Below are 27,543 nucleotides of genomic sequence, written 5' to 3' on the forward strand. Positions count from 1 at the left end.
GCACTATTAATATAATTTGGAAGATGGCAAGATTGAAAACTTTTTATTTGAAAATGAAAGTAAATATCTAAGAAGTATACTTTGTACAGTGTATTTAATTTTCCAGAGGTATTTAAAATCCACAACTTGATATTGGTGGGATCAACTTCTTATCCAACACAGTTCAGGGATATTGTTACTTCAAGCAAATTGTGAGGTCAAATACAAACATGCCCATCATTGTTCATTTTATTTTAAATAGGGAGACTGTTATTAGCTTGCAGGAATTTGATAGGAATCTCAACATGATTGCAGATAATGTACTTCAGAATATATCTTCATGTCCATAACTAAAAGTATTGATATCTGGCTAAAGAACACAAGGTGCTAGAGTAACACAGCGGGTCAGGTAGCATCCCTGGAGAACATGGATGGGTAACATTTCGGGTCGGGACCTTTCCTTCCTCAGACGTGAGGGAGGGTGGGAGCTGGAAAAGGGGAGAGGCAGGACCTGCACGCCAGGTAATAGGTTGCCACAGGTGAGAGAGGAGGGTTATGGTTAGGATAAGCAGATGGTTGGAAAAAAAATCCAGAGATAAGAAAGAAAGGTGTGTCAGGTTAAAGAGCATTGTAAAGCCAGAGGGAGGAAAGGGGGGGGGGGGAGAGATGAGTGGAGCGGAGAAATATTCTCCAAAAAGTCTGTGACCCGAAACATCACCGATCCATGTTCTCCAGGGATGTTTTGTGAACGGATGAAGTTACTCTAGAACTTTGTGCCCTGTGTATTAACCAGCATCTGCAGTTCTTTATTTCTGGGTGGCACGGTGGCGCAGCGGTAGAGTTGCTGCCTTGCAGCGAATGCAGCGCCGGAGACTCAGGTTCGATCCTGACTACGGGCACCGTCTGTACGGGGTTTGTACGTTCTCCCCGTGACCTGCGTGGGTTTTCTCCGAGATCTTCGGTTTCCTCCCACACTCCAGGTATTGACTGGGTAATATGTTAAAAAAAATTGTCCCTTGTGTGTGTAGGATAGTGTTAATGTGCGGGGATCGCTGGGCGACGCGGACTCGGTGGGCCGAAGGGCCTGTTTCTGCGCTGTATCTCTAAATCTAAAAAAAAATCTTAAAAAATCTACATTTCTTAATTTCTGGTTATGTCAGTTTAAAATATGCTTCGAATGGATATTAGAAATGATCAGAATGTCAGTCCCATCCTCCATACAAGAGTTGCGCCCCATTAGTAGATAATGCTTATACCAAATAAAATATGCCGAGCCAAGAACGGCTTCAAGTAGGTATTACACTCAGCTGTCAATGCTTAAGTACTGTTACATACACTCCCAACCCATTCCTTCTCTTCCGAGATGCTGCCTGACCTGCTGAGTTACTCCAGCATTTTGTGAAATAAATACCTTCGATTTGTACCAGCATCTGCAGTTATTTTCTTACACTCCCAACTATGGCGGCTGACTGTTGTCAATGTTTGCTGCCAGTTGCAGCTGACACACCTTACTAGTTATCCTGGAATCTGGATTCTAATCAGAGGTATCTCAAATATTTAATCCAGAAGTATCTGGAGAACAAAATGACCACACAAATAACCCTTTGGTAAAGGGATATCACGTTGAAGTAACTTTATTAACTTACCAAAGTATGTCTTGCAAACAAATCCCGCATCTCACTGGGAAATAATCGGCCACGATGCATTCAAAAACATATTTACAGAACATCTGAATGCAACAAAAGCACCGTCAGAACATGCAGTCATTGGATAAGGATTTTATTTCCCAGTTACCTTCATAGAGTTGCATTTTGTGAACAGCTACTTCCAAACATAAAAAGGATCCGAGTACACAAAGATCCCTACACTGCTCTTGTTCTCATTAGCACTTTTACACTAGTTCAATAATGTAATACATAGCCAACAAAAAATCGAATACACTTTTTTTTTTAAATACCACAGAGCTGAGGACAAAGCCACATTTCAATAGAAATAACACTTCCATAGGTAAAACGGAGTCAGGTACACTTACAGTGGGAGGCATTTCCTACCTATACAAATGTCAATAGTGTAACCAGTTAAACTGTACATTTTATGCACAAGGGATTTTATAGTTATGAGTGCCAAGCAATTTTGGTGCACGAGCTGTTCTTGAGTCATGATATCCACAGTGTCAGGACAATTGAGCACCTAACCAACTGCTGGAAAGATATATTCGGAAGGGTGAAAGGTGTCACAAGGCAGACGTGGCCTTTTATAACATGAGCTGAAGATAATTTTAAAAAGATTCACCGTCCCCACTCCCAGTCTCACTACACCAACCTGTAACCACATACAACCAGATTTTTGATTCCTTCCCTGTCTGACAACCTAATTCATGTGGAAGCCCTCGAACTGGATTATCAGTTGATTTTCCAGTTTAATTTTTTAACTAAAAAAATGAGATTAGTAAATTGGTTTGAATTAAGGAATCACTTGTGGGTTCTGCTAGATAATAAACATTTTAAGAATGTTTAAAAAAGTTTAATCGCTTGAATTACCAAAGCTGGAAAAAAAAAGAATCGACTATTGAAACTCTTCCAAAAATCGAATAGAGACTTGAAGCTTAAAGGTATTTTTGCACACACAGATGATGAACACTGCTGAAAAAGATACATGCAAACAAAAGTTGAGAATTATACGAATTCTCTTTTGTTTTCAAATAGAGCAACAAAAAAAAACACGCGAGTACCCAACCCCAATATCAAGCCGAGTAGTTGGGATTTGTTAAAGTGAACAAAACTTGTAGGAAAAGACCTGATTCTGGCATCAATAAATAGCAAAAGATATCTTCAAACCAAGCAGACGAGCCACATTAGGAGTTATGCCAGTCAAACCAATCTTTCCTGAAACATATGTGTGAAGTTGTAAACCGACCTCTCTGGTTTTGGCTAAGTGTACACCGTGTGTCAGTAACACAGCAATGTAGTGTACATAATGGGCTTTCCGAGCTGTGGACTGCTTGGGATTTTCTAGCTTGTCACTGTGCCACACACTGAATGAACACCAGCCATATCCAATCAGTAAGTTTGGGAAGTTTGCACCACTATTTAAACAAGGCCCATGTGCTTAAAAAGGTGCTCCTGTAGAATACAACGATGAATAAAGCATAAAGTACCTTCAATAAGCTGCATTTAGCAGCTCTTGGCTCAACATGGGGAACACATGCACTTCAATGTTGACATCTGCCAATATAGACCCTCCATCTTTCATATGAATGCATTTAAAACATCTCGGCTATTTTTACTAATTCATGAGAAGAAAACAGCCTCATCTGATTCAGAGAAGCGTGGAGTCAACTTTGGTTTTGAAATTATGAGAAGATGGGTTTCCAGACCAGGTCGACTCACTTGCCAAGGGTTTAATTTTGTCGAGAGTGGGGTAGGAAGAGAGGGAGTGAGGAAAGAGAAAGAGAGCTGTTGCCATAGGCAACATGATCCTCATGGAATGATGCAATTTATTATTCAATAAGCAGTTTAAAACAAATCTACAGTACATTGTTATTCAAGTAAAACACTAAAATTGCAAAGGTCTCAGACTAAACAGCAACATATAAAAAAATTGCAATCTTGAAAACTCAGCGTGTGGGACGAGTTCTAGACGTCTCCCACGTCACTGTCCTTCTTGTCCTTCTTTCCATCGCCTTCCCCCTCTGCTGCTTCACTGGCGTCCCGTCTCCTTTTGCGGTTCCTCATGTTGAACCGTGGTTTGGGCTGGGGTAACGGGTCCATCCCAAGAACTTTGTGAATCTGCCTGAATGCGAGCAATCTCAACGCGTGCTGGTGGATAAAGGCACAGCCAGGATAAATGGACAGAGGCAACCTATCACCACCTCCCCACAACAGTCCCATCGGCTGACCTTATTGAGACAAACAGAAAAAGTGCTCGAACAAAAGCTTCCAAAAAATGTCATAAAATTGATACAAATTGCAATCTCTGGTGATACGGTGTGGAAACAGATCCTTCGGCCTAACATGCCCATGCCGACTAACATGCCCCATCTACATTAGTCCCACCTGCCTGCGTTTGGCCCATATCCAACTAAACCCGTCCTATCCATGTAGCTGTCCAAATGTATTTTAAACATTGTCATAGTATCTGCCTCAACTACCTCCTCCGGCAGCTCGTTCCATACATCCACGTAAAGACTGCCCTTCAGGTTATTTTTTAATTGCTCCCCCTTGACCTTAAACCTATGTCCTCTGGTTCTTGAATCCCCTACTCTGGGTAAACGACTGTGCATTTACTCATCTGTTCCACTCATGATCTTATACATCTCTATTAGATCATAAGAACTTATGAGATCACACATCCATGAGATCACCCCTCATCCTCCAGTGCTCCAAGGAATAAAGTCCTAGCTTGCTCAGCCTTTCCCTATAGCTCAGGCCTTCATTTTCCAGCTGAAAAAGTGTTCAGAGTTCTTATAGCACTTCTAGTTTTCACTATTTTTCCAGCTTTATTTCATTTTCTTGAAAGGATTATTTAGGCAATTTCATGAAAATTATAGGTTACAATTTTATCTTCTGTACACTTGGACAATATAAATCCAGCCTAAGTAAGCATTTTGTCAACACCGTCTTTTACACATCTAGAAGCTTGACATTGCATCTTGTTGTATGAAAATAAAAAATATATTGCTGGACATACTACATCAGCCACGTCGTGGGAAGAGAAACCAGGCTAATACTTCAGGTCATAGACCCTTCATCAGAACTGTTCAAATATCTGCTCAAAACCTTCGTGGGACCATTAGATACCAGAGGACTCTCCCTCAATACCTGTAGCCATTGCATTTCTGTAGAGAATGTACCATAAGCAAAAACCCTGAAGACACTAAAGGACACAGGCAGCATCCCTGGTGAACATGGATAGGTGCGATTTTGGGTTGGGACCCTTCTTTGGACCGAAACGTCACCGATCCATGTTCTCCAGAGATGCTGCCTGAACCGCTGAGTTACCCCAGCACTCTGTGAAACGTCACCGATCCATGTTCTCCAGAGATGCTGCCTGACCCGCTGAGTTACCCCAGCACTCTGTGAAACGTCGCCTATCCATGTTCTCCAGAGATGCTGCCTGACCCACTGAGTTACTCCAGCGCTCTGTGAAACGTCACCTATCCATGTTCTCCACAGATGCTGCCTGACCCACTGAGTTACTCCAGCACTCTGTGAAACGTCACCTATCCATGTTCTCCACAGATGCTGCCTGACCTGCTGAGTTACTCCAGCACTCTGTGAAACGTCACCTATCCATGTTCTCCAGAGATGCTGCCTGACCCGCTGAGTTACTCCAGCACTTTGTGATTTCTGGTGTAAACTAGCAACTGCAGTTCCTTGTTTCTTACCTGCGCACTGGCTGTAATGTCCTCTCTTTGCTGATGGTTCATGTAGGACAGTGCATCAGACTGGTCCTTTTCACAGGGATCTAGAAGCCCAGGGCCATCTGTCACAAGGAAACACAAAACACGGTCAAACACTGCAATCAAATGTGAATTAAAATAAAATGAACTAACCTCAACACGCATAAAATTGGTTGATGTAACAGATATAAAACCTATCATTTCTGTGGCATCAAAAGCCTTGCTGTGCACATGTTATTAATCTTAGGCAATTTATACATGATTCAAGACTAATTTGCAAATGATTGAATTAGCATCCAAATGTACCCCAGATGACCCATTTTGTTCCAGTGGTTTTTCTACATCCTGAACACCCTGGAGAGCAGGAGGCAGCTCCACCATCTCCCGACTGCAGTGAAGGCCCTTCATCTTCAGGCTGCAGTTTCAGCCTTGGCCCGTTGATAGCAGCTGATAATTATATTAGACGTACAGGCCGATAGATTGGCGTTTAAAATGACATCGTTTGTGAGTGAATGGATGTAGGAACAACAGGGGCAGAACACCCACCTCTAGCTTTATTAAGACTTAATACAAAAATCCGACTTCTCATCATTCTGTCAAGTTTTTTAAATAGTCAATATAAAGAAGGTTGGAAGGAGATCTAAATTTGCTAAAATACACCGTGAAGTCAACAAGCACACACAGAGAATAGTACAAGAAGTCAGAGTGATACAATGGCATGCTGGAGTCTATTGCTTGATTTTCTTAAATAAACTATTGGGACTTCCGGCAACAAAGCCTTCAATGTGATCTTAAAAAAATTAAGATTCACTCAGGAATGATAAATAATTCAATCCATTTCTCTTCTCATTACCCCTTCTAAACCATCTATCAGCGGTGCAGTGGAAGGCAGCCATGTGGATGTACAGTGGGCGAGATCTTATCCTTTTTATCTCCTGCACCTGGACTCTTATCCAGGCTGCAAAAATTCTGCATGAAATTAGTAAAACTACTTTCATCTGATGAGGTCTATAATTTGGCTTAATATTGGCAATCTTGTTCAGAATGGCCCCAGAATAACTGACACAGCCATAGAAAAGCTATCACAATACCTTACAGGGAAAGTCAAGAGATAATCCCATGGTTGGGGCAGTCAACTCAGTAACCGAGGTGCTGAAACTGACTTTGGACTGCTTTGCGACAGCTTGAACTTTAAATGGCAATACAGTTATCCTTGGCCAAAGTGCTTATTATTGCCATTGGATGCCCGAAACAGAAGATGGGCCATTACTAACATGCAAAAAATAAGTGTATAATTTTGGGGGAAAAAAGGATAGGAAATGCCTTGTACAAGATAGAGGCCAAAAGACGATTCACTCCTAAAACAAGCAAGAGACACCAACCTGGAAGAAGAACTCCAGAGGCAATAGATTCCAATACCCTCCGCATTGCATCACCAGGACTCAATGGGCCTGAAGAACTGCTAATGGCTTTCTCCACAAGCAGCTCCATAGCCTGTTTTTTTCAAAAAAGCAATGTGGAATTAAAACTGATCTGAACCCATGTTCACAGTTGTGAAATACAGTATACACAAAGTAAGTTGACTTTATTTTTTCAGAACAGTAGTCAGTGCAACACATAAACTGGATTAAAAATATCAAGTGGAACAGAACTACTGAACTGAAAAAGCAAATCTGGATTTATAAAGACAGGTTCAATCTCTGCACAGGAAAGTCAACTCACAGTCCAAAGTGGAGGAGTGCTGGAGGACAGGGAGAAGGAATTAAAGGCACCGGCAGCAAATGAGAGAAATCAACAGGGTAACAGTCCATTTAGAACGTCAACCATATATAGAAGTGGCGAGCATTAGACTAAAGTCCCCCTGTCCAAAATAAATGAATAGGCAAAAAACAATTAAAGGGAATAAAGGATAGTGCCAGGGAAAGAGCAGATGGCTGCTAGATACAGCTGATTGGTGAAGAATTACATCCTTGAAATATTGAAAGAAACCAAAGTGATACTAACCCCTCAAATATCCAATAATTGATGAGCTCATTATCATACAGGATGGAAACAAGTCATTTGGCCCAACTTGTCATGTTGGTCAAGATGCCATCTTTAAGCCAGTCCTATTTGCCCAGTGGGCTAGGATTGTGGGCTAAACCTGGATGTGGCTGAAGGCATTGTGGTAAAACAACCTTTGAACGTACCGTAGTACAGAGACAAGCAAAAACCACTAGGGGTTTCCACGCTTGCACTATTATCCAGTGGTTTGCACAAAACTACCCAATAAGGAGGTAAATAATTTTAGCCGTGTTGATCTGTGTGAATAATTGCTCAAAATTCAAGTAAACAGCCTTGTGTAAATAGGTTGGGCAAGTACTTGGGTGCTGCCATGTCCATGGTAAAAAGCAAAAATTGGGGTGTGGGGTGGAAGAAAAAAAAACTTATGCTTTTACTAGCAGCACCTCAGATAGCTTTTGCATACACACCCAGTCAGGTAGGGCTCCCCAGGTCGGCACGCGCTGGCACAGGTCTCGGAGTATTCGTATGATGATCACGCAGGATTGTAAGCCATTAGCCCTCGCCTTCCATGTGCAAAGGACATTATAAATCATTCATTAATATCAAACGCACAATGCAGAGATAAGACTGAGTGCTTGTACATGCATAACTATCCGAGACATATATTAAGTTTTAAAAAGCACACAGTTAACTATTAACAAATAATTCTGGAGGTATCCAGCAGGTCAGTTGGTATCTGCGAATGAAAGACAGACACAAAATGCTGGAGTAACTCAGTGGGACAGGCAGCATCTCTGGAGAGAAGGAATGGGTGACGTTTCGGGTCGAGTCCCTTCTTCAGACTGAAAGAAAGACAGAGTTAACAGTTCAGATGGAGGAGGTTTCAGTACAATTTGTGAAAGATCATCCACCAGCAATATTAATTCTGTATCATTCTCCTCAAATGCTGTCTGACCTACTGAGTATTTCTAGATTTCCAACAGGTGAACATTTTTTTGCTCTTCACTTTAAAGTTACCGTACTAGAAAGATGGTCCTTACAGGAGACACTGGCAGTGGGAAGGTATTCATGGAAAATTGTTTTTGGAAGTCCTGAGTATTTACAGCAACAAAAAAAAAAAGCAACACAATTCCTCGTGCTGGTCATACCCTGAGCAAGGCAAGATCGCCCCAAGGCTCGGTGCTGGGGCCGCTACTCTTCACGTTGTTTATTAATGATTTGCACAAAGGGATTGAAGGCTTTGTGGCAAAGTTTGCAGATGATACGAAAATAGGTGGAGGGGCAGGTAGTGTAGAGAATGCAGGGACTCTGCAGAAGGACTTGGACAGGTTGGGAGAGTGGGCCGAGAAGTGGCAGATGGAATATAGCGCAGCAAAGTGTGGAGTCATGCATTTTGGTCGTAGGAATAAAGGCGTAGACTATTTTCTAAATGGGGTGAGAGTCCTGAAATCGGAGGTGCAAAGGGACTTGGGAGTGCTGGTGCAGGATTCCCAAAAAGTTAATCTGCAAGTCGAATCAGTAGTAAAGAAAGCAAACTCAATACTAGCGTAGGGCGGCACGGTAGCGCAGCGGTAGAGTTGCTGCTTTACAGCGAATGCAGCGCCGGAGACTCAGGTTCGATCCTGACTACAGGTGCTATACTGTAAGGAGTTTGTACGTTCTCCCCGTGACCTGCGTGGGTTTTCTCCGAGATCTTCTGTTTCCTCGCACACTCCAAAGACGTACAGGTATGTAGGTTAATTGACTGGGTAAATGTAAAAATTGTCCCTAGTGTCTATAGGATAGTGTTAGTGTGCGGGAATCACTGGGCGGTGCGGACTTGGTGGGCCGAAAAGGCCTGTTTCCGTGCTGTATCTGAAATATGAAATATGAAAAAATATGATTTCATTAGGGCTTGTATACAAAAACAGGGATGTAATGTTGAGGCTCTGTAAGGCACCTACAAATTGCAGAGGGAAAGTTTCAATTAAACAATTCCAGTTCTGTAGATTAGATAAACATCTTTTAACTACCAAGGTTGATGCTCAATGCTTGATTTCTAAAATATATTTTAATTTTCTGGTATTCCCAGGTGATTAAACTGTTGGTAAAAAGCACCATCAACAGCTCTAGAAACAAATGGAAAGTTAATGACTGTATTTCTGTAATTGCCGTCAGAAGACCAGCTTCTCTGCTCCTTTCCACATTCTGGGGGAATTTGTGCATCTCGTGGATTTTCTGTTTGATTTCCAGCATTTTCCTTTACCTTCTTCAAAGAAAGTAAACAGATTTGATTGAGTCACTCAATATCAATTCATGGACCTGTTCATAATAGGACCAGGTCAAGTAATGCCACTCCAAAGCCAGATATGAAGGGGAAAACAAAGATTCATAAATTCCCTAATGAAGATAAAAATTGACAATCATAAAATCATAGCCCTGCCTAAAGCTCATAAGGCCATAAATGATAGGAATGGAATTATGCCTTTCGGCCCATCAAGTCTACTCCGCCATTCAATCATGGCTGATCGATCTCTCCCTCCTAACCCCATTCTCCTGCCTTCTCCCCATAACCCCTGACGCTCGTACTAATCAAGAATCTATCTATCTCTGCCTTAAAATAATCGACTGACTTGGCCTCCACAGCCTTCTGTGGCAAAGAATTCCACAGATTCATCAGCCTCCGGCTAAAGACATTTCTCCTCATCTCCTTCCCAAAAGAAAGCCTGAAAGATATTGAAAAACAAAGTGCTGGACAGTATATTTTTTACCTGGAACCACTTGGCATGCCGAAGGGCAGCGAGACTCTCAAGGCATTTTTGCTTGTTCAATATATCTGATGGATCCTGCACTGGGGCACTTGTTGCATCTTAAAAATAAAAAGCACCAATTAGTTAATCGTAAGCGACATCTAAAATTCTGAACAAGACGCCACGTCAACCAGTTTTCTTCAGTTTTGAGAATTGAGAAACTATCGGGCGAGCAGAGCTTTAAGGCAATAGAATTACATTTTGTTTTAAATACAAGGGAAATGTTGTTTGTGTTATTTCTTTAGAGATAGGTTGTGGTATTCCTTTCATAATTATGACTCCAAGCTATTGGGAAATGTTGCGGCCAATCCATACCCAGCCCAGTGATTCAGGTAAACGTCAATGACACACAGATTTCCGCCCACTGATCATAATTCTTGCTTGAATCTCACCCTTGTCTTTCACAACATCATCTCGCATCACAGGAGAGGTCAGCAAAATTTTGACCTGCATCTTAGGCTCTTTATTCGTGGAAAGGAAGATGCAAGATTCCTCTGGGCAGGTTTTCAATTCATACAATTCCTCTGTTATGGTCTGTGGATCAAAAATGTACACCTTGCGTGAAAAGATCTGAAGATTATAAATATTTTCATGTAAATTGTCGAAGATGGCGAAACTTCAATGCAGCAAGACCAGTAACAATACAGCAATAATCCTGGGGTGAGCCAGGGGAGCTTCCTAGTGTTCAAAGTCAGGTGATTTCAGCAATGGGATATGGATGTGGAGGGACTGTGAAAGCCCTCTGTGCCCCACGACCAGGGAAGAGGACAAAATGTGACGATCCCTGACCGTTTCTCAAGCGTCGAGAGTTACTGCACAGTGGGTGAGTGCTGCCAGGGCTCTGAACGATGTTTTACTCTCACAGTCAGAACAATTTGCCACCACTCACCTCAACTTGCATGTTGTGCTAAATCCAAGTCTAGTGAATTCTTAAATACTTATATAAAAAATACTAATATAATAGATGTATGGAGAATAGCTAACCCAACTGGAAGGGAATATTCGTTTTACTCATCAGTACACAAAACCTATTCAAGAATTGATTATTTTTTAGTGGACTCAAAACTAATACCATATACGATTAATTCTAAATACCACAATAGTATTATTTCTGATCACTCCCCGCTGACTTTTACTTTAAAACTTGAGGGAATGCCAGGTACAATTTTTTTTTGGAGATTTAACACACAAATAGCTAACGACCCACAAGGTTATGAGTATTTAAAACAACAAATGAAATTTTTTTTTGAAATAAATGAGACACCAGGGATTTCACCATCTTTATTATGGGAATCTTTTAAGGCTTTCATTCGTGGAGTTATAATTTCGTATCAAAGTTTTCTAAATAAAAAAAACAGGACAGAACAAGGGACGTTAGAAAAGGAAATTAAATTATTAGAATTAGGAAACGCAAAAGACCCAACAATAGATAAACATAATAAGATAACATTACTGAAATTTAAACTTAATCGAATATTATCGGCAAGAGTAATAAGATTATTTCAGATCACAAAACAAGTACAATTTGAATTTGGGGATAAACCACATAAACTTCTAGCACGACAATTGAAGAAACAAGAAAAGGAAAAAACAATTAGTAAAATCAAATCAGAGAACGGGGAACTATTAACTTTACCTAAGGACATTAACAAAAGGTTTGCTCAATTTTATCAAAATTTATATACATCTAAAACTAACATTGAAGACAATAAAATTATAAATTTTTTAGATAAGTGTAACTTGCCAAAATTGGATATCTTAGAACAAGAGGAATTAGGAACCCAGATTACAAGTGAAGAAATAAGAGAAACAATAAAAGAATTGAAAAATGGGAAGACTCCAGGGCCTGATGGTTTTAATAATGAATTTTATAAAAGATTTCAGGAGTTAATGGCCCCACGATTACTTAAATTATACAGGTACGCTTTTACCGATAAGAAATTACCAGAAACTTTAGCAGAATCCACAATTATGCTTATACCAAAAAAAGATAAAGATTTAGAAGATCCGGGCTCGTATAGAGCTATAGCACTGTTAAATACAGACCAAAAAATTTTAGCAAAGATTTTAGCAAGAAGATTGAGCAAATATATTAATAAATTGATAAATCAGGACCAAACGGGGTTTATACCCAAAAGACAATCATTTAACAATTTGAGACGACTTTATAATATAATGTATTCACATAAAGGGGAAAAGGAAGACTTAGCAGTTATATCTTTGGACGCAGAAAAAGCATTTGATCAGGTAGAGTGGCAGTATTTATACATAGTACTCCAAAAATTTAATATAGGAGATAATTTTATTAGATGGGTAAAATTATTATACGATAAACCAACAGCAAGAATATTAACTAATAATACGTTGTCTCAAAAATTCCAATTATCACGGGGCAATAGGCAGGGATGTGTTTTATCACCCCTGCTATTTGCCCTTATGATAGAGCCACTGGCGGAAAGGATAAGAACTCATCCGAATATTCATGGATACAATACTAAGGACTCTAATAATAAAATTTCATTATACGCGGATGATATACTTTTATATATTACAAATTCAAAAACGAGTATCCCGAACGTATTAAATGTAATAGAGGAATTTGGCTCCTTTTCTGGATATAGAATAAATTGGAATAAAAGTGAAATTATGTCATTACATCCTCAAAGCGAATCATCTATTAAAATTTCCATTTAAAATTGCAACGGAAAAATTTAAGTATTTAGGTATTCAAGTTACCAGAAGATATAAATCATTATTTAACGCTAATTTTAGTCCTCTGTTAAATAAATTGAACGCTTTGATTATATTTTGGAAAACGCTCCCACTATCATTAATTGGCAGAATAAACGCTATCAAAATGATAGTGCTACCACAAATATTATATTTATTTCAATCCATACCAATATATATACCAAAATATTTTTTAAAAAAATTAGAGTCTAATATTACTAATTTTATATGGGACTACAAAGCACATAGAATTAAAAGAAATCATTTGTGTAAACCTAAAGATGTAGGGGGACTTGCACTGCCTAATTTTTTATATTATTATTGGGCAGTGCATATTAAGAATATTATTTATTGGTTGGAGTGTCCTTCTCAACAGATGGAATGGATAAGAATGGAAAAAGAGGATTGTCTGCCTTATGATTTAGGAGCGATCCTCTTCTCCCCGATAAAATTGAATAATATATTATATAAGAAGAATCCAATTATACACAATATAATTCGAATTTGGAAACAAATAAAATTAAATTTAAAATTAAGAAACTTATCTTCATTAACACCAATAGTGAATAACCCGGTATTTAAACCAGCTATTATGGATAAAACATATAGACAATGGGAAAGACAGGGAATTAAAAAGTTGGGTGACATGTATGAAACGGGAAATTTATTATCATTTCAACAATTAAAATCAAAATTTAATCTCAATAATAACCAATACTTTAAATATTTACAGATATGTGACTTTATAAAAAAATATATACCAAGATCACAGAATATAATGATAGACCCACTGGAAGAAGCAATGAATATTAAGGCGGACTCACAAAAATTAATATCATATCTATATAACAGTATTCTTAATAGAGAATTGCCTTCAACAGAGGCAATTAGAGAAGACTGGGAAAAAGAATTACTGATAAAAATTTCTAAAGAAACATGGGAGAGGTATTTGATATACATACATAAATGTTCGATTAACTCTAGACATAATTTAATCCAATTTAAAATATTACACAGACTATATTACTCAAAAGTTAGGTTGAATAAATTTTATTCAAATATCTCACCCATTTGTGATAAATGTCTTTCACAAAATGCCAATCTTACACACTCTTTCGTTTCGTGCATAAAACTTCAAAGTTTTTGGGGTGATATATTTGATATATTTACTAGTTTATTTAAGACAAAAATGGAACCTAGCATGGAAATGATTATCTTTGGAGATGTAAATAAATTAAATATATCCCAAATCTCATTTTTTAATTATGGTTTAATAATAGCGAAAAAACTCATACTTAAATTGTGGAAAAAGTCTATTCCACCAACACTTGTGGATTGGTAATATGTTGGAAACTGCACATTTGGAAGAAATGAGACTCCTCCTAATAGAAAAAAAAGACCAATTCTTATCGAGTTGGTCTCCATTTATTGACCTTGTGGAATCATGCGGTGTAATATCAGCATAAAATTAAAATCCGGGGTTTGACTGAAAATTGATTAAGAATATTAAAAAAAAAAAAAAACATCGATTGGTTGCGTGGGAGAATCTCCTCTCTGCTTTACTTTTGCACATTTCCTTTTTTTTTTTTTTTTTTTTTTCACTCGATACTCACTAATTTATTCTTTACTCTTCACTACTTCTTTCTTTCTCATTTATTTTTAAAAAGGAAGTTGTACAAATAATGTTTTAATAATTCTTGGCACCTGTAAAAAGGAACCATTAAAATGTAATGTGCTTACTTCCAAAAAACCAAAAAATAAAAAAAAATAAAATAAAAAAAAAACTTGCATGTTTACATTTGGCCGAGGTACTAGAGAGTGCCTGTGGAACAACATCCAAACCTTCAGAAGAGGCATAAAAACAGCTCCCTATCAGGTCATTCGGCTGTGTTTCCCCAATTTGTGTAACTTACAGAATGAAAACAATTCGGTTTGGACTTTAAATCTTTTTAAAAATGGAAGGAGCTTCAGTAAAAAATGGTTTCAAATCTGCACACGAGAAATGCAATCTTTGACAAACTAAGACATTCAGATTTCCCCCAATGTTCGTTAAACACAGAAAACAGTTTCAATTAAAAGTTCAATTAAATTGAAAAACATGGTTACCAAGAGCTGTTTAGGCAGGTTGGTTGTAATTTTCTCCAGTAGGGATTTAGTGGGTTTGTGGGCAGAGAGCAGGATAAGATTAACATTCCGATCTCCACGCAGAAGCAATCCTTTTGCCAGCACGCCCACACGCATGACTCCTTTCAACACACGCGCTCCAAGGTCAGGTTTTCTGTGAAAATATGATAGGAAGATCTTTAAATGCGTTTAAAGGCGACTGATTGGTGCAATCTGACATACCAGGCCAGCACACGGGCCGTTAGAGGTGCTGCTGTCTTACATTTCAGAAACCTAGTTTCATTTCTGACCTCTTGTACTGCGTGTAATCTGCACTCTCCTCGTGACCACCGGGTGGCGCCGTACGACGGCAGCCTCGACAACAATCTGTCTCGTCCCTTTCTCTCTGTTGTTTTTGTCTATAGTTGAATGTTGTTTTAGTGTATCTTTAGTTTTATATTATGTGGGGGGTGGAGGGGGTGGTGGAAACCTTTTTAATCTCTTTCCTCGACGGAGATGCGACTTTTTCCTCAATGAATGGCGGTGCTGGCTCGAATGGCGAAACGGCTTCTCCTGCACCTAGTTTCTATGTTTCTATTCATTAACGCTGAGATTGTTAACTTGCAAATTGGCAAGATGCTTCTTGACTAATCAAGTTTTTTTGTCTGCAATCTACAATCAAGTACAATGCAGAGAACATGAACAGTAAGAAATTAAACTGAGGACCCAGTTGGCCATTCGGCTGGTTATATTTCAGGGTATCATTAAACAGGAGTTATATTCTAGTGTCCCGTTAAAATGTTCTTACACAAAATCTACTCATTTTATTGTTGGGGTGGTGGTGGAACTTTATAACATTGAGAATGTTACAGGAGATTATATTTCTCCTGCATTTCATTTCTACCCTAGTGTGGTTGGACAAACGTGTGTATTGTTTCCTGCTATATGGTGCTCATTGCACTGATCACAACAAGGAGTTGATGTGATTTCCTTTCATTTAAAAGATATGATCACATCTTCTTTGTCCAGTATTTTTTTTTCCTGTGGTATGAAACTGTCCGTGCATTTCTTGGAAAGTCTAGCCCGGATATAAGTTGCATTGAGTCCGGCTTTCCTACACGATGCTTTGGTTATTCCACCGAGATTTCGACGTTTCCTTGCCAGTGGAACACTTAACTCAAGTACCCCTTAGTGTTTTCCAAAATAGCAATTCCATTACCGCATGCGAGTGCAGAAGAATTGTCTGAAACATTCAGAACCAAATTCATTCAGTAATAAGTGCCAAACAGATGACCCATCTGGGCTTCCTGCCAATAAACAAATACTGTGGGAGAAGGAGACATCCAAGCAATGATATTAAAGATCTGTGCTCGAAAACAAGCTGCAGCTCCAGTCACAGACACAGAGTGCTGGAGTAACTCAGCGGGTCAGGCAGCATCTGTGGAGAACATGAATAAGTGACGTTTCATAGAGTGCTGGAGTAACTCAGCGGGTCAGGCAGCATTTCTGGAGAACAAGGACTCGAAAAGTCACTTTTGGGTCGGCACCCTTCTTCCTTTTCTCCAGAAGGCTTCTGACCCGAAATGTCACACGTGTAGGAAGGAACTGCAGATGCCGGGTTAAACCGAAGACAGACACCAAAAACTGGAACGTCATCTATTCCTTTTCTCCAGAGATGCTGTCTGATCCGCTGAGTTATTCCAGCAATTTGTTTCTATCTTTGGTATAAACCAGCATCTGCAGTTCTTTGTTTCTGCAGCTCCAGTTATTGTTTGCTGCACGGATACAACATTACTGTGCACCCAACAACGTGGAACGTTGACCAGGTAGGTCCTGTTCACAAAAAGCAGAACAAACTCAGCCTGGCTGGCTGCTGACCAGTCTATTATCAATCACCAGCACCCTGATGGAAACCATATTTGCCAGTTCCCCAGTCATCAATTATCTACTCACACTTGCCCAGCTTGAGCTTTGCCAGGACCACACGAGTCCAGATCTCAATGCACCCTTGTTCCAAACATGGACCAAAGAACTGAACTCCCCAGAAGAGGTGAGAATGACTGCCTCTGACGTTAAGGCATCTTGGTAAAACTGAAGTCAATGTTATCCCAAAGGTTGCATTCCATTCCTTCCACAAAGGAACGCGATTGTAGTTGGCAGCGATCAGCCATTGTAGCCTCAGGACATCATGAAAGGATTTCCTTAACTGCTTTACCAATGACCTTCCCTCCCTAATATTCAATTCCATTAGTAACTCGAAATCAAGCTGTACATCCTCTGCTTGAATACAGCAAGCTGTAGACGAGTTTCAAGGATGGCCTGGAGAATGGCATGTAATATTCACACCAAAGTGCCTAAAAAGAGATAATATAACCACTACTCCTGGCGCTTACTATCATTACCAGTGCTGGGTAATGCCATCAACCAAAACCTAAACTGGGCCTTCCACACAAACAACATGGCAATGGAGCAGATATGGTGAATAGCTTGACCCCCAGGTCTTTACCCCCATCTATCTACCAGGTACAAATCAAACAAGTCAGGGAGTACTCTGCTCGTGTCTGTTTGAATGCACACCAGCAACTCCCAAGAAGCATCACAACACGAGTAGGAAGGAACTACAAATGCTGGTTTAAACCAAAGTTAGACACAAAAAGCTGAAGTAACTCAGCGGGACATGCAGCATCTCTGGAGAGAAGGAATGGGTGACGTTGCAGGTCGATACACTTCTTTATACAGCCTAAAGAAGGGTCTCGACCCGAAATGTCACCCATTCCTTCTCTCCAGTGATGCTTCCTGACCCGCTGAGTCACTCCAACTTTTTGTGTCTATCTCAAGAAGCATTATCCAGGACTAAGCAGCCGCTTGATTGACACCTCCTCTATCACTGGTGCAAAGGCCGCTGACCAGCTGGTGCAAAGACCACCTACAAACTGTCCGGTGGCTCCTCACTCAGAACACTCCAACAGCCCCTCTCAAACCAACAGCCACTACCACCAAGGCCGATGCATGGGAACACCACGACCAGGTCCAAGTTTCCATCCATGTCATGCATCACCCTGAGCTGGAAATATATCATGGGCCCTTCATTGTCACTGTGTAAATCCTAATCCTGGTACTCCTTGCCCAAAGATCATTGTGGGGGTACCTTCACCAGAAGGACTACCGGAACTCAAGGAGGCGGCACACCACATTCTTCTAAAGGGCCACGAGGGAAGGGAAATAAACACTGGCCTTTTCACCAACTCCCAGGTCCCGTGACATGAAAATATTAAAAAGTACCAGCAAAGCCTTATGTACCAATTTAATAACAATTGCATGTGATGGGCCTGTCCAGAAGGCTCATTGCATTCACAACTCATATTTCTTACCCCTTCTCTTTATTCTCGCCATCTTTAAGGCCTTCCTGTTCAGAAATAACATCAGACACCAGCTTGAGAGCCCGCTCTGTTTGAGATACGACCCGTTGCACGGCCTGCAATTCTTCCTCTGTGGGATATATGTTAGCGTGTTTCGCCATGATGTAGCGATCGTCTGAGGAATCAGGACGACGTGGTGGCTGAAATATTTAAAACAAGATTCAATGTTTAGCCACTTATCCATGTCACAATAGAGTACACCGTCCCTGCGTCTTTTGATAAATGGCAAAACTGAGCCAGAGAACCGTACAGGAACTTCAGTCCTCTGCCAGTCTACAGCATATGTTTCTTTCAGTGCATAACTGATTCATGAAGCTTTCAGATATATTTAACATTTCCATGTGCATTAGTAGTGTGTTCCTTTACTGTCATGTCTTGGGATTCTCAGGATTGTGAAACGAAGATGACAATGTTTCAGTAACATTTTTAATATTATAGATGGAAGGCTAAATTTTAATTGGGCTCTCTGTGAATTAATTTATGTTTAGCGAATTCAATGCTTGAATGCAATCATTGCAACAGGTTATATATATTGAGTATATTTTTGGGATAGAAGACAAATATGATTAAACTAATTCCACATGATAACAGCATTTAATATTCAAAAGACGTACAGGTATGTAGGTAATCTGGCTTGGTAAATGTGAAAATTGTCCCTGGTGTTTGTAGGAGGGTGTTAATATGTGGGGATCGCTGGTCGGTGAGGATCCGGTGGGCCGAAGGGCCTGTTTCCGCGCTGTATCACAAAACTAAACTAAACTATGGAGGGCCTCTTGAATGAATGAGAGACAACCATGAGAGCTAACGTACCATGGGTGCAGGAGCTTGTGGCATGCCCAATCGTCCCATGAGTGGTGGCGGATGCCAATCTGGTGCCAACCTGCGACGCTGTTCTTCCCAATAAATGTGTTCTTCCTCCACCCTCCTCCAATACAGCTCTTCTTCGTAACGTCTGCAACAGAGAACAGAAGACATTTAAAGCAGGTATGTGCAGGGAGGAACTGCAGATGCCTGTTTAAAAGGAAGATAGACACAAAAAGCAGGTAACTCAGCGGGTCAGGCAGCAACTCTGGAGAAAAGGAATAGGTGACGTTTCGGGTCGAGACCCTTCTTCAGACCGAGAGTCAGGGGAAAGGGAAACGAGGGATATAGACGGTAATGTAAAGAGATACAGAACAAATGAATGAATTCAAGACAGGCAAAAAGTAACAATGATCAAGGAAAGGTGGAACCCACAATGGTCTGTTGTTGGCTGTGGGTAGTAGGTGATGACAAGTTATACAGAAAGTGAAACTCAACAGGACGACAGTGAAACTAGCAACACTAGGGTGGGGGAGAAACAGAGAGGGGATGCACGGGTTACTTGGAGTTAGAGAAAGCAGTAGAGGAGGGCATGCTTCCGCCCTGCATTTGTTTGTTTTGCTGATTAACCTCATTTCCATTCGCCAGCGCTCTTCCTCTTCTCTCCTTCTCCAGTATTCCTCCTTCTGCATTTGCTTCCTCATCTTCTCCTCGTGGATTTTCCTAGCACGGATACTTGGTTTTATTTCAACCTGAAGGTCTGGATTCACTTTTTTCTTTAAATCAAAAAGAGAGATTTCATTAAAAGCGTTAAAAAAGGCTTTTCATGTTTACCAGCTGGACTCGACCAATATTTTATAATTATTTTTAAATTGCAGCACATGAGAATGCAGACATTCACATTCATACAATTCAGCAGGAACAGGAGTTTGATTTTACGTTGATTTTATACTTAAACAAAACCAAAGTCAACCTAAATCCATTCCTAAAACAGTATTTATTCCATCAACATTTCTCCTGCTTACAATGAAGGAAAAATTATAAAATATCAAAACTGCCAGAGCAGATCAGTTGTCTGAAATGGAAAGACAAGGTTAACGTTTCAGGTGCAATTTACAAGAATCCACCCAAAAGCTTAACCTGCTTTGTTTTTTCAGAAGATAGACACAAAAAGCTGGAGTAACTCAGCGGGATCTCTGGAGAGAAGGAATCGGTGACGTTTTGGGTCGAGACCCTTCTTCAGACTGTTTTTTTCAGACGTTGATGGCCAGCTTTTGTTTTTCCACCAGTTTTAGTTTTATTTCCTGGACCTACTTATATTTTATGGCTTCAACCTAATTTTTTTTAAATATCTGAATCTTCACCTGAATTTCACATCAATGCAAAAAGCCATTGTTTCCAGCAAAAAAATACTTTCATCTTTAACTGATGGAAAATTCAAGAGCACAGATTAATCTCCGTGTGAACATAATGAAAAACACCACCCTACTAAGACCAAGATGACCATCAGCGTGTGACTGAGTGCAGTGGTTAATCATTAGTCGTCAATAAAGGAACTTTTACAGAGGTTGCAAGATTTGAGAGTTGGTCTCAAATGACTGCCAAAAGCCCAGTAAATGTTTAGACAGAAGCAGACTTAAAAATCCAAACAAATAGACCTCAGGCACCGGTGGATGAGTAGATATGGAATTCCCAGCATGGAGCAGCTCCATGGAATGGAATGGCCTTATAGCTTGGATTAGTCTGATAAAAAAAGAGAGAGAGAGGTTGCTGGCACTTAGTTTAGAACTCTGAAGTACCATTTTAAGAACTGCTTTAAGTATTTCACATATTTATACCGCGCTAATGCAGATGTGCAATGCCATTCAGCTTGAGTTTTGGGTGTTATGAAGTAAATTAGCTGCATCAATCACTCAGATTTTATTCAAGTGTTACCGCTGGCACTTGCTAATTTTAAAGCTAAGCAAGATGCTGGCAGTAGACAAAGCCCAGATTGAGATTGGTTATTTGATGCAGTATTTTAGCCTGGCCAACTAAATGTGGACACAGAGTGCTGGAAATACTTAGCATTGGTGGAGAGAAATTGAGTTATAGTTTCAGTTTGATTACCTTTCTGATTGTCACCCACTCAAAATGTCCAGCATTTGTCCTCCAGCTCCCCTTTGATCTCATTCACCTCATCCCACAGGTATCTGCAGATGAGTCAGCTGCAACTCAAAGCCTTCACATCTGTCTCAGCCAGCACCACCACATCATCCAATCTCTCTTGATCTCCTCCCTCTTACAGATATTCCCTTCATTATACTCATCATATTTATCCGCTGCCCTCCCTTCCACTCAAAACATGTCTGAATTTTTAACTTTTTCTTGTTCCTTTGACAGGTCATTGACCTAAAACATTAACTATTTCTCTTTCTCTGCAGACGCCAACCTGAGTATTCCCAACATTTTTTCTTTGTATTTCAGATTTCTCTTTCAGTTTTGTTTTTTGAGTATGCACACCCAGATTTGTGGGCCAATGTTTTTTAGTGTTAAAATAAAAGAGCACCTTAGTTTTTTGCTAAAACATGCCTGGAATGATTTGGCATTGTAAGCAATGGCAAGCCACAATCTACAGGTGGAATCATGAGAAAGAAATACACCCATTAATTTAGTTTAAATATCTAGTCAGCTCATTTATATGTTCCAGACTGAACTGGAGGCAGAACCTAATTACACATGCTCACAATGAGGCATTGTACTCACGCCATTGCAATCATGTGAACAACTCATCGCATGTCTGTTTGTGGGGAAACACACAAGCCAGTGAGAGGGGGAAAACAATTCACACTAATACTAGAGTGTAAAATAGTCATTCACTGTAAGCAGACTCGAATCAAAATTTTGAGCCACTTACTAATATAAACACGCTTTTCTTTCTGCTAGGTACATGCGAGTGCTTTACTAAATTTAAATATAAGATATAAAACATGATGAAAATGTGTGCTTCTGTGCTCCATCTTTGGTGCTGAGAAACATTTGTAGACCAAACATATGGGTCCATAAATTCCCCAGAAAACAGGGATTTTTGAAACTAGAAATATAGCATATCGCAGAAGTCATGGATTACATGCAATATGAGGAGAGACGCTCAGAAATGTGCAGCAACAAAAAAAAAACTGTAAGTAACGGTGCAAGGAATGGCCCACTCTAGTCTGCACTGTCTTCAACCTGGATCAACTGCAAACAAAATAGTCAATAAGGCTTGTTCCATACATCCAAAACAAGGCTGTTTGTGGGTGATATGTATCCTACACAGACATACTACATACATTATGCCCCGTATAACAATATTCAATTTACAAAATTACATTATTCAACAAAACAAAACAATAAGCAGGAGTACTGAAGTTACACCATAATGAGATCCTTACCTTATACTGCAGCCTATGCCTGCGACCTTTCAAATGCATATCTTTCGCATTAGGATCATTGAAGCTACACTCACAAAGCTTGCAATGAAATCTGATCACTTTTCCTTCATCATTGCGGACCTATGTCAAATACAATTGACAAATCTATGAACAAACTAGAAACATAATAAAGGCTGCACAAGAAATCAAATATACAGTTCTCCTGGGATGCTGCCTGATTTGCTGAATTACTCTTGTACTTTATGATCTTTCCTCATACGACAGTCCCTCCATCCCAGGGATTAGCCTCGTGAACCTGTGCTGCACTGCCTCAATAGCAATGACGTCCTTCCTCAAATTAGGAGACCAAAACTACACACAAACTGCAGAATTCTCTGTCTCAGAGGGCAGTGGAGGCCAAGTCTCTGAATGCTTTCAAGAGAAAGCTAGATAGAGCTCTTAAGGATAGCGGAGTCAGGGGGTATGGGGAGAAGGCAGGAACGGGGTACTGATTGAGAATGATCAGCCATGATCACATTGAATGGTGGTGCTGGCTCGAAGGGCCGAATGGCCTCCTCCTGCACCTTTTGTCTATTGTCTATTGATCCTCGTGTCTATTAACCAGCATCAATATGTTGAAACATATAAGATTCTGAAAAGCCGTTAGAAGTTAAGCACTAAGATGATGTCAGCTATGCATGGCAATATATGGGACCATCCATTCAAAGAAATGGAGGAATTTCTACTTTCATAATTGCAAAATGTTAGCATTCAGTAATCCAGGGATGGAGGAGGGTGAATCCGAGATTGAATGTGTCCGAGATTGACACAGATTGTTGGTTGAAGTGGACTTGAGGGTTTTGGGAAACAGATAAAGCTAGATACATGATCATGACAGTCACGATGTTCAGCAAGGGTTGACGGTTCACCTGCATTGCCCTTGTTCCATTTCTGATATTCTATTGGCCAGTTCTTTTACCGTTTGTCATTGAAACACTTTTTTTTAAAACTTTTTTTTTTTTAAATCTGCTTCTTGTGCTAAATGAAACATCATATTGTCAACATAATACTTTAATCATAGCTATGTAAAAATCTGGTTATTCATGAGATGAAATACCTGAACACCAAGGTCTATTTGATTTACTTTATCTTTTTTACTTGAGGCTACATTCTTCGCCATGAGAACAAGTCATATTGTGCAGGTGAGAATTTAAAGTGCGTTTAATTAAAACAATAGTTAAATTATGTCCCTTCAGCTTTCAACAGCATGTCAAAATACTTGATACCGTACTTGGTCAAGTGTTACATTGACATCAAGAGCAATCGTTCACTGCACCTCCACAATCCAGCCCTTTTGCCCATGTTTGGATTAAGACTGGAATGAGAACTGAAGTTGCCTGAACCCGCCCGAGTAACAGTTTGGATGTCATTGGCTGAGCAAATAGTAACTGAGAGTAATAGAATAAGTGAAATTCAGTGAAATTGAGTTCACAAACTCAGGGTCATCAAAGCCAAGGGTCATGAATCAACTTCTAAGGAGATACTTGGCCAGGTGATGTCAGGTGCATACTTGTAGGCAGGAATTACTTTGGACAATTTTCTATATTGGTAGATAGATGGCAGTGTTGGCCCTGTACTCTAATAGTTTGGCTGGAAATTCGGCTTGTCCTAAAGCACACATTGACTAGGGAGGAGGAGAGGGTGAATTCTGCATTAAGCAAGCTGCACAATATACATTTTGGAGAGTCAAAGATATTCTCAGCTCTCTACTGACTCTCACTCAGTTGTAGTTTAGTTTAGTTTAGAGATAAGGCCCTGAAACAGGCCCTTCAGCCCACCGACTCCACGCAGACCATCGATCCCCGCACACTAGGGACAATTTACAATTACACCAAGCCAATTACCCTACAAACCTGTACGTCTTAGGAGTGTGGGAGGAAACTGAAGCACCTGGAGAAAACCCATGCAGGTCACGGGGAGAACATACAAAATCCATACAGACAGCACCCGTGGTCAGGATTGAACCGGGGTCTTTGGCGCTGTAAGGCAGCAACTCTACCGCTGCGCCACCATGCTGCCCACCTGTAGCTCCAGTTATTTTGAATACCTCACTATAGAACTCTTCAGATGACGATATTGATCATGAGACCCTTCAAAAAACAAACACAAAGTGCTGGAGTAACTCAGTGGGTCAGGCAGCATCTCAGGAGATACAGGATAGGTGACGTTTCACAGAGTGCTGGAGTAACTCAGCGGGTCAGGCAGCATATCTGGAGATACGGGATAGGTGACGTTTCACAGAGTGCTGGAGTAACTCAGCGGGTCAGGCAGCATCTCTGGAGATATGGGATAGGTGACGATTCGGGTCGGGACCATTCTTCAGCCCATTCCATTGGGCTGGGCGACAAACTCCTACAAATCCAATCACTATGTAACCTACAGGAGGTCCGCGGATAATCAAAGGGGATACTGAATTTCACTTATTCTATTACAACACGGTGAAATCTTATCAGTTTTGTCAATTGAAAACTTTAGTTAAAAATAACACATTTAAGAAAACATTGGTTAGAAGAAAGGAAAGTTTTCATAATGAAGGGGTGAAACAAATGGGAGGTTCCTGATGAATAAATAAATTCTTCTCAAACTCAAACTTCATTTTGTACATTAAGAGTTTTTAAAAAAACATATAAAACATTTTCAAATCATGATTCAAATTTCCCCTTCTCTAGAGCGTTGAAGAATAAATATTGAAGATATAATTTCTAGAACAGGTACCTCTTCTACATAATCGTGGCCCACTGGCTGTACGTCGTTCTGAAGCTGCGCTGGGATAGTGGAAGCTGGGACTGTTGCTGCCATCTGGTCACTCTTGAATTCCTGCATCTGGGACTCCGGCTTTGCATTTGGGACTTTAATATCTTCCACTTTGTTTCCCATCGACTGCAATTTGCTTCCTCCTTTGAATTGGGAAAGGAAGTTTTTGAAACTTATTCAAACATAAATCAGAATGCAGTGTGTATTTGCCACCACATGCAATTATTATGCTGAAACTAGAAATTAAGGGATCAAACACACGACGAGACCTGGAACTTTTCAATTGGTGCAGGATCTACCTTCACTACTACACTTACAGCATCGACACACACAGTGTAAATCTAAAGTCAAAACCAATATTATTCCAGAGTGGAGCAAAACGCTCCTATTCCATTGCCCTGAAATCCACGTCTTTTCTCTTCATTAATCATCAGAATATAAAAATTCTTCCATTGCACCGTAGGAATTTGGGTTCCCCAAAACATTTATACACAATGCAGTTTCACCATGTTTACTCGATTTTATTATGAATAAAATGTTGAAATATTGCTGAACAAGTTGTAAAACACCATTGAGTTGACAATATAGAGGGATTATCGTGAGATAGCCACTTAACGAAGAGTTTGTAATGAACAGATATTTCCAGACTATTGGACATGTCTAATTAAAAAATATAAACCAGATTCCTGTTAATTTTGGTACATTAGTATTAGAAATCCAGTTTGGAAAAAAAGTCATATTCTTAAAATAACAGTACACAATCCTCTGAGAATATATAGCACAAAAATATGTAGATGATTCCACTAAGTTACCCAGCTCAGTATCTCCCCAGGTCTCATTCATTCTATTGAAAAGATGCTGTGTAGCACTTTGCACAAGTACCAAAAACAGTAAGGGAATTCAGCAAGAGGTGAAATATCACCAGCATGTGGCAGATACAAAATAGCATAGGCAAATAGGAAGGTATCCACTGATATAGAACAGAAGAGCAGAGGATTATTTAAGTGATAGATTGGGAAATATATCCTTAAACCCTAGTTAATAAAACATGCAGATGCAGCATACGGTTGATGAGGCAAATGGCATATTTGCCTTTATTGCAAGTAGTTTTGAGTATGTGGGCATGAATGTCTCACCACGTTTATACAGCATCTTAGACCACATCTAGAATATTTTATTCAGTTTTTTTCTACTCCTTACCGAGAAAGAAAACACTTGCCTTAGAAGAGGTGCAACAAAGGCTTACCAATTCCGATTCTTGATTTGTGTTGGAAGAGAATGGATCGATCACTATAGTTTAGAAGTACGAGTGATCTCAAACTACAAAATTCTAGCAAACTGGGCGCAGAGCACAATGTCCCCGAGTTAGGCTTTGGTTGGCCTCGGACCATAAATCAGTCTCAGGATTTGGACTGAGACAAAGAGAAATATCTTCACCTAGTTTGGCGAACCTACTGAGTTCTCTACCTGAGAAGATGAAGAATAAATCTGAGAAAGATAGAATTCTAGACACAAAAGGCATCAATGTATGGGGAAAGAGTGAAGATATGGTAGACTACGATAGACTAGTTGAAGCCTATTGAATAATGGAGCAGACACAAACGGTCAAATGGCCTACTGCTACTTTTCCGTTTTCCATGCATGCAGACGGAACTATCATTCTTGTATTCGACAGAGTAACAATCTGGCGAAACAGAGTAACAACCTTCAGATTTAGAATAGGCCAAAGCAACAAAAAAACACATTTAAAACAATGCAAAATCTTTAACATACCAACAAATGTTATTTTGGGCGTTACAGGTTTCTTCACAGCTACTGTAGGTGGCTTGCTTGTGCTGTTAGTGAAGGCAGCAGCTGGCTTTGGAGGTATTTGGCTGGCTGCTGGTACCGGGGGTGTGGTGGTAGCAGCGTTGCTCACTGTTTTATTCACTGCAGATGATGTTGAATTCACTACCACTGGCTCTGTAGAGGGAATTGGCTTACCCAATTTGGTGTGCAATTTAACAACCTGCAGCAAAGGAACACAGAACAGTTAAAACACATTTCAGCTCTGCATTAGAAAATGGGAGGCACTCTTGGAGAACAAAGGTTGCCATTTGTTCTGAAGAAAC

At 40.0% G+C, this 27,543-nt stretch overlaps 1 protein-coding gene across 3 annotated transcripts in view; it reads right to left on the bottom strand.

Moving 5' to 3' along the window:
• Positions 1–1,597: 1,597 nt before the first annotated feature.
• The window catches only part of LOC144607338 (zinc finger RNA-binding protein-like), a 60,478-nt gene continuing 34,532 nt past the window's right edge, over positions 1,598–27,543 (bottom strand). For all 3 annotated transcript variants that reach the window (XM_078424092.1, XM_078424091.1, XM_078424089.1), the window contains 13 exons: positions 27,206–27,440; positions 25,394–25,575; positions 22,640–22,759; positions 19,857–20,002; positions 19,236–19,377; positions 18,378–18,565; positions 15,010–15,181; positions 10,566–10,707; positions 10,135–10,232; positions 7,852–7,947; positions 6,763–6,874; positions 5,366–5,463; positions 1,598–3,797 (listed from right to left, as the gene is read on the bottom strand). In XM_078424092.1, the coding sequence (XP_078280218.1) occupies positions 3,615–3,797; positions 5,366–5,463; positions 6,763–6,874; positions 7,852–7,947; positions 10,135–10,232; positions 10,566–10,707; positions 15,010–15,181; positions 18,378–18,565; positions 19,236–19,377; positions 19,857–20,002; positions 22,640–22,759; positions 25,394–25,575; positions 27,206–27,440 (1,914 nt within the window). In that variant the 3' untranslated portion in view covers positions 1,598–3,614. The remainder of the gene's footprint in view (positions 3,798–5,365; positions 5,464–6,762; positions 6,875–7,851; positions 7,948–10,134; positions 10,233–10,565; positions 10,708–15,009; positions 15,182–18,377; positions 18,566–19,235; positions 19,378–19,856; positions 20,003–22,639; positions 22,760–25,393; positions 25,576–27,205; positions 27,441–27,543) is intronic.

The sequence above is a fragment of the Rhinoraja longicauda genome, chromosome 28 (genome assembly GCF_053455715.1).
Source record: "Rhinoraja longicauda isolate Sanriku21f chromosome 28, sRhiLon1.1, whole genome shotgun sequence".
In the NCBI taxonomy this organism is placed as follows: domain Eukaryota; kingdom Metazoa; phylum Chordata; class Chondrichthyes; order Rajiformes; family Arhynchobatidae; genus Rhinoraja; species Rhinoraja longicauda.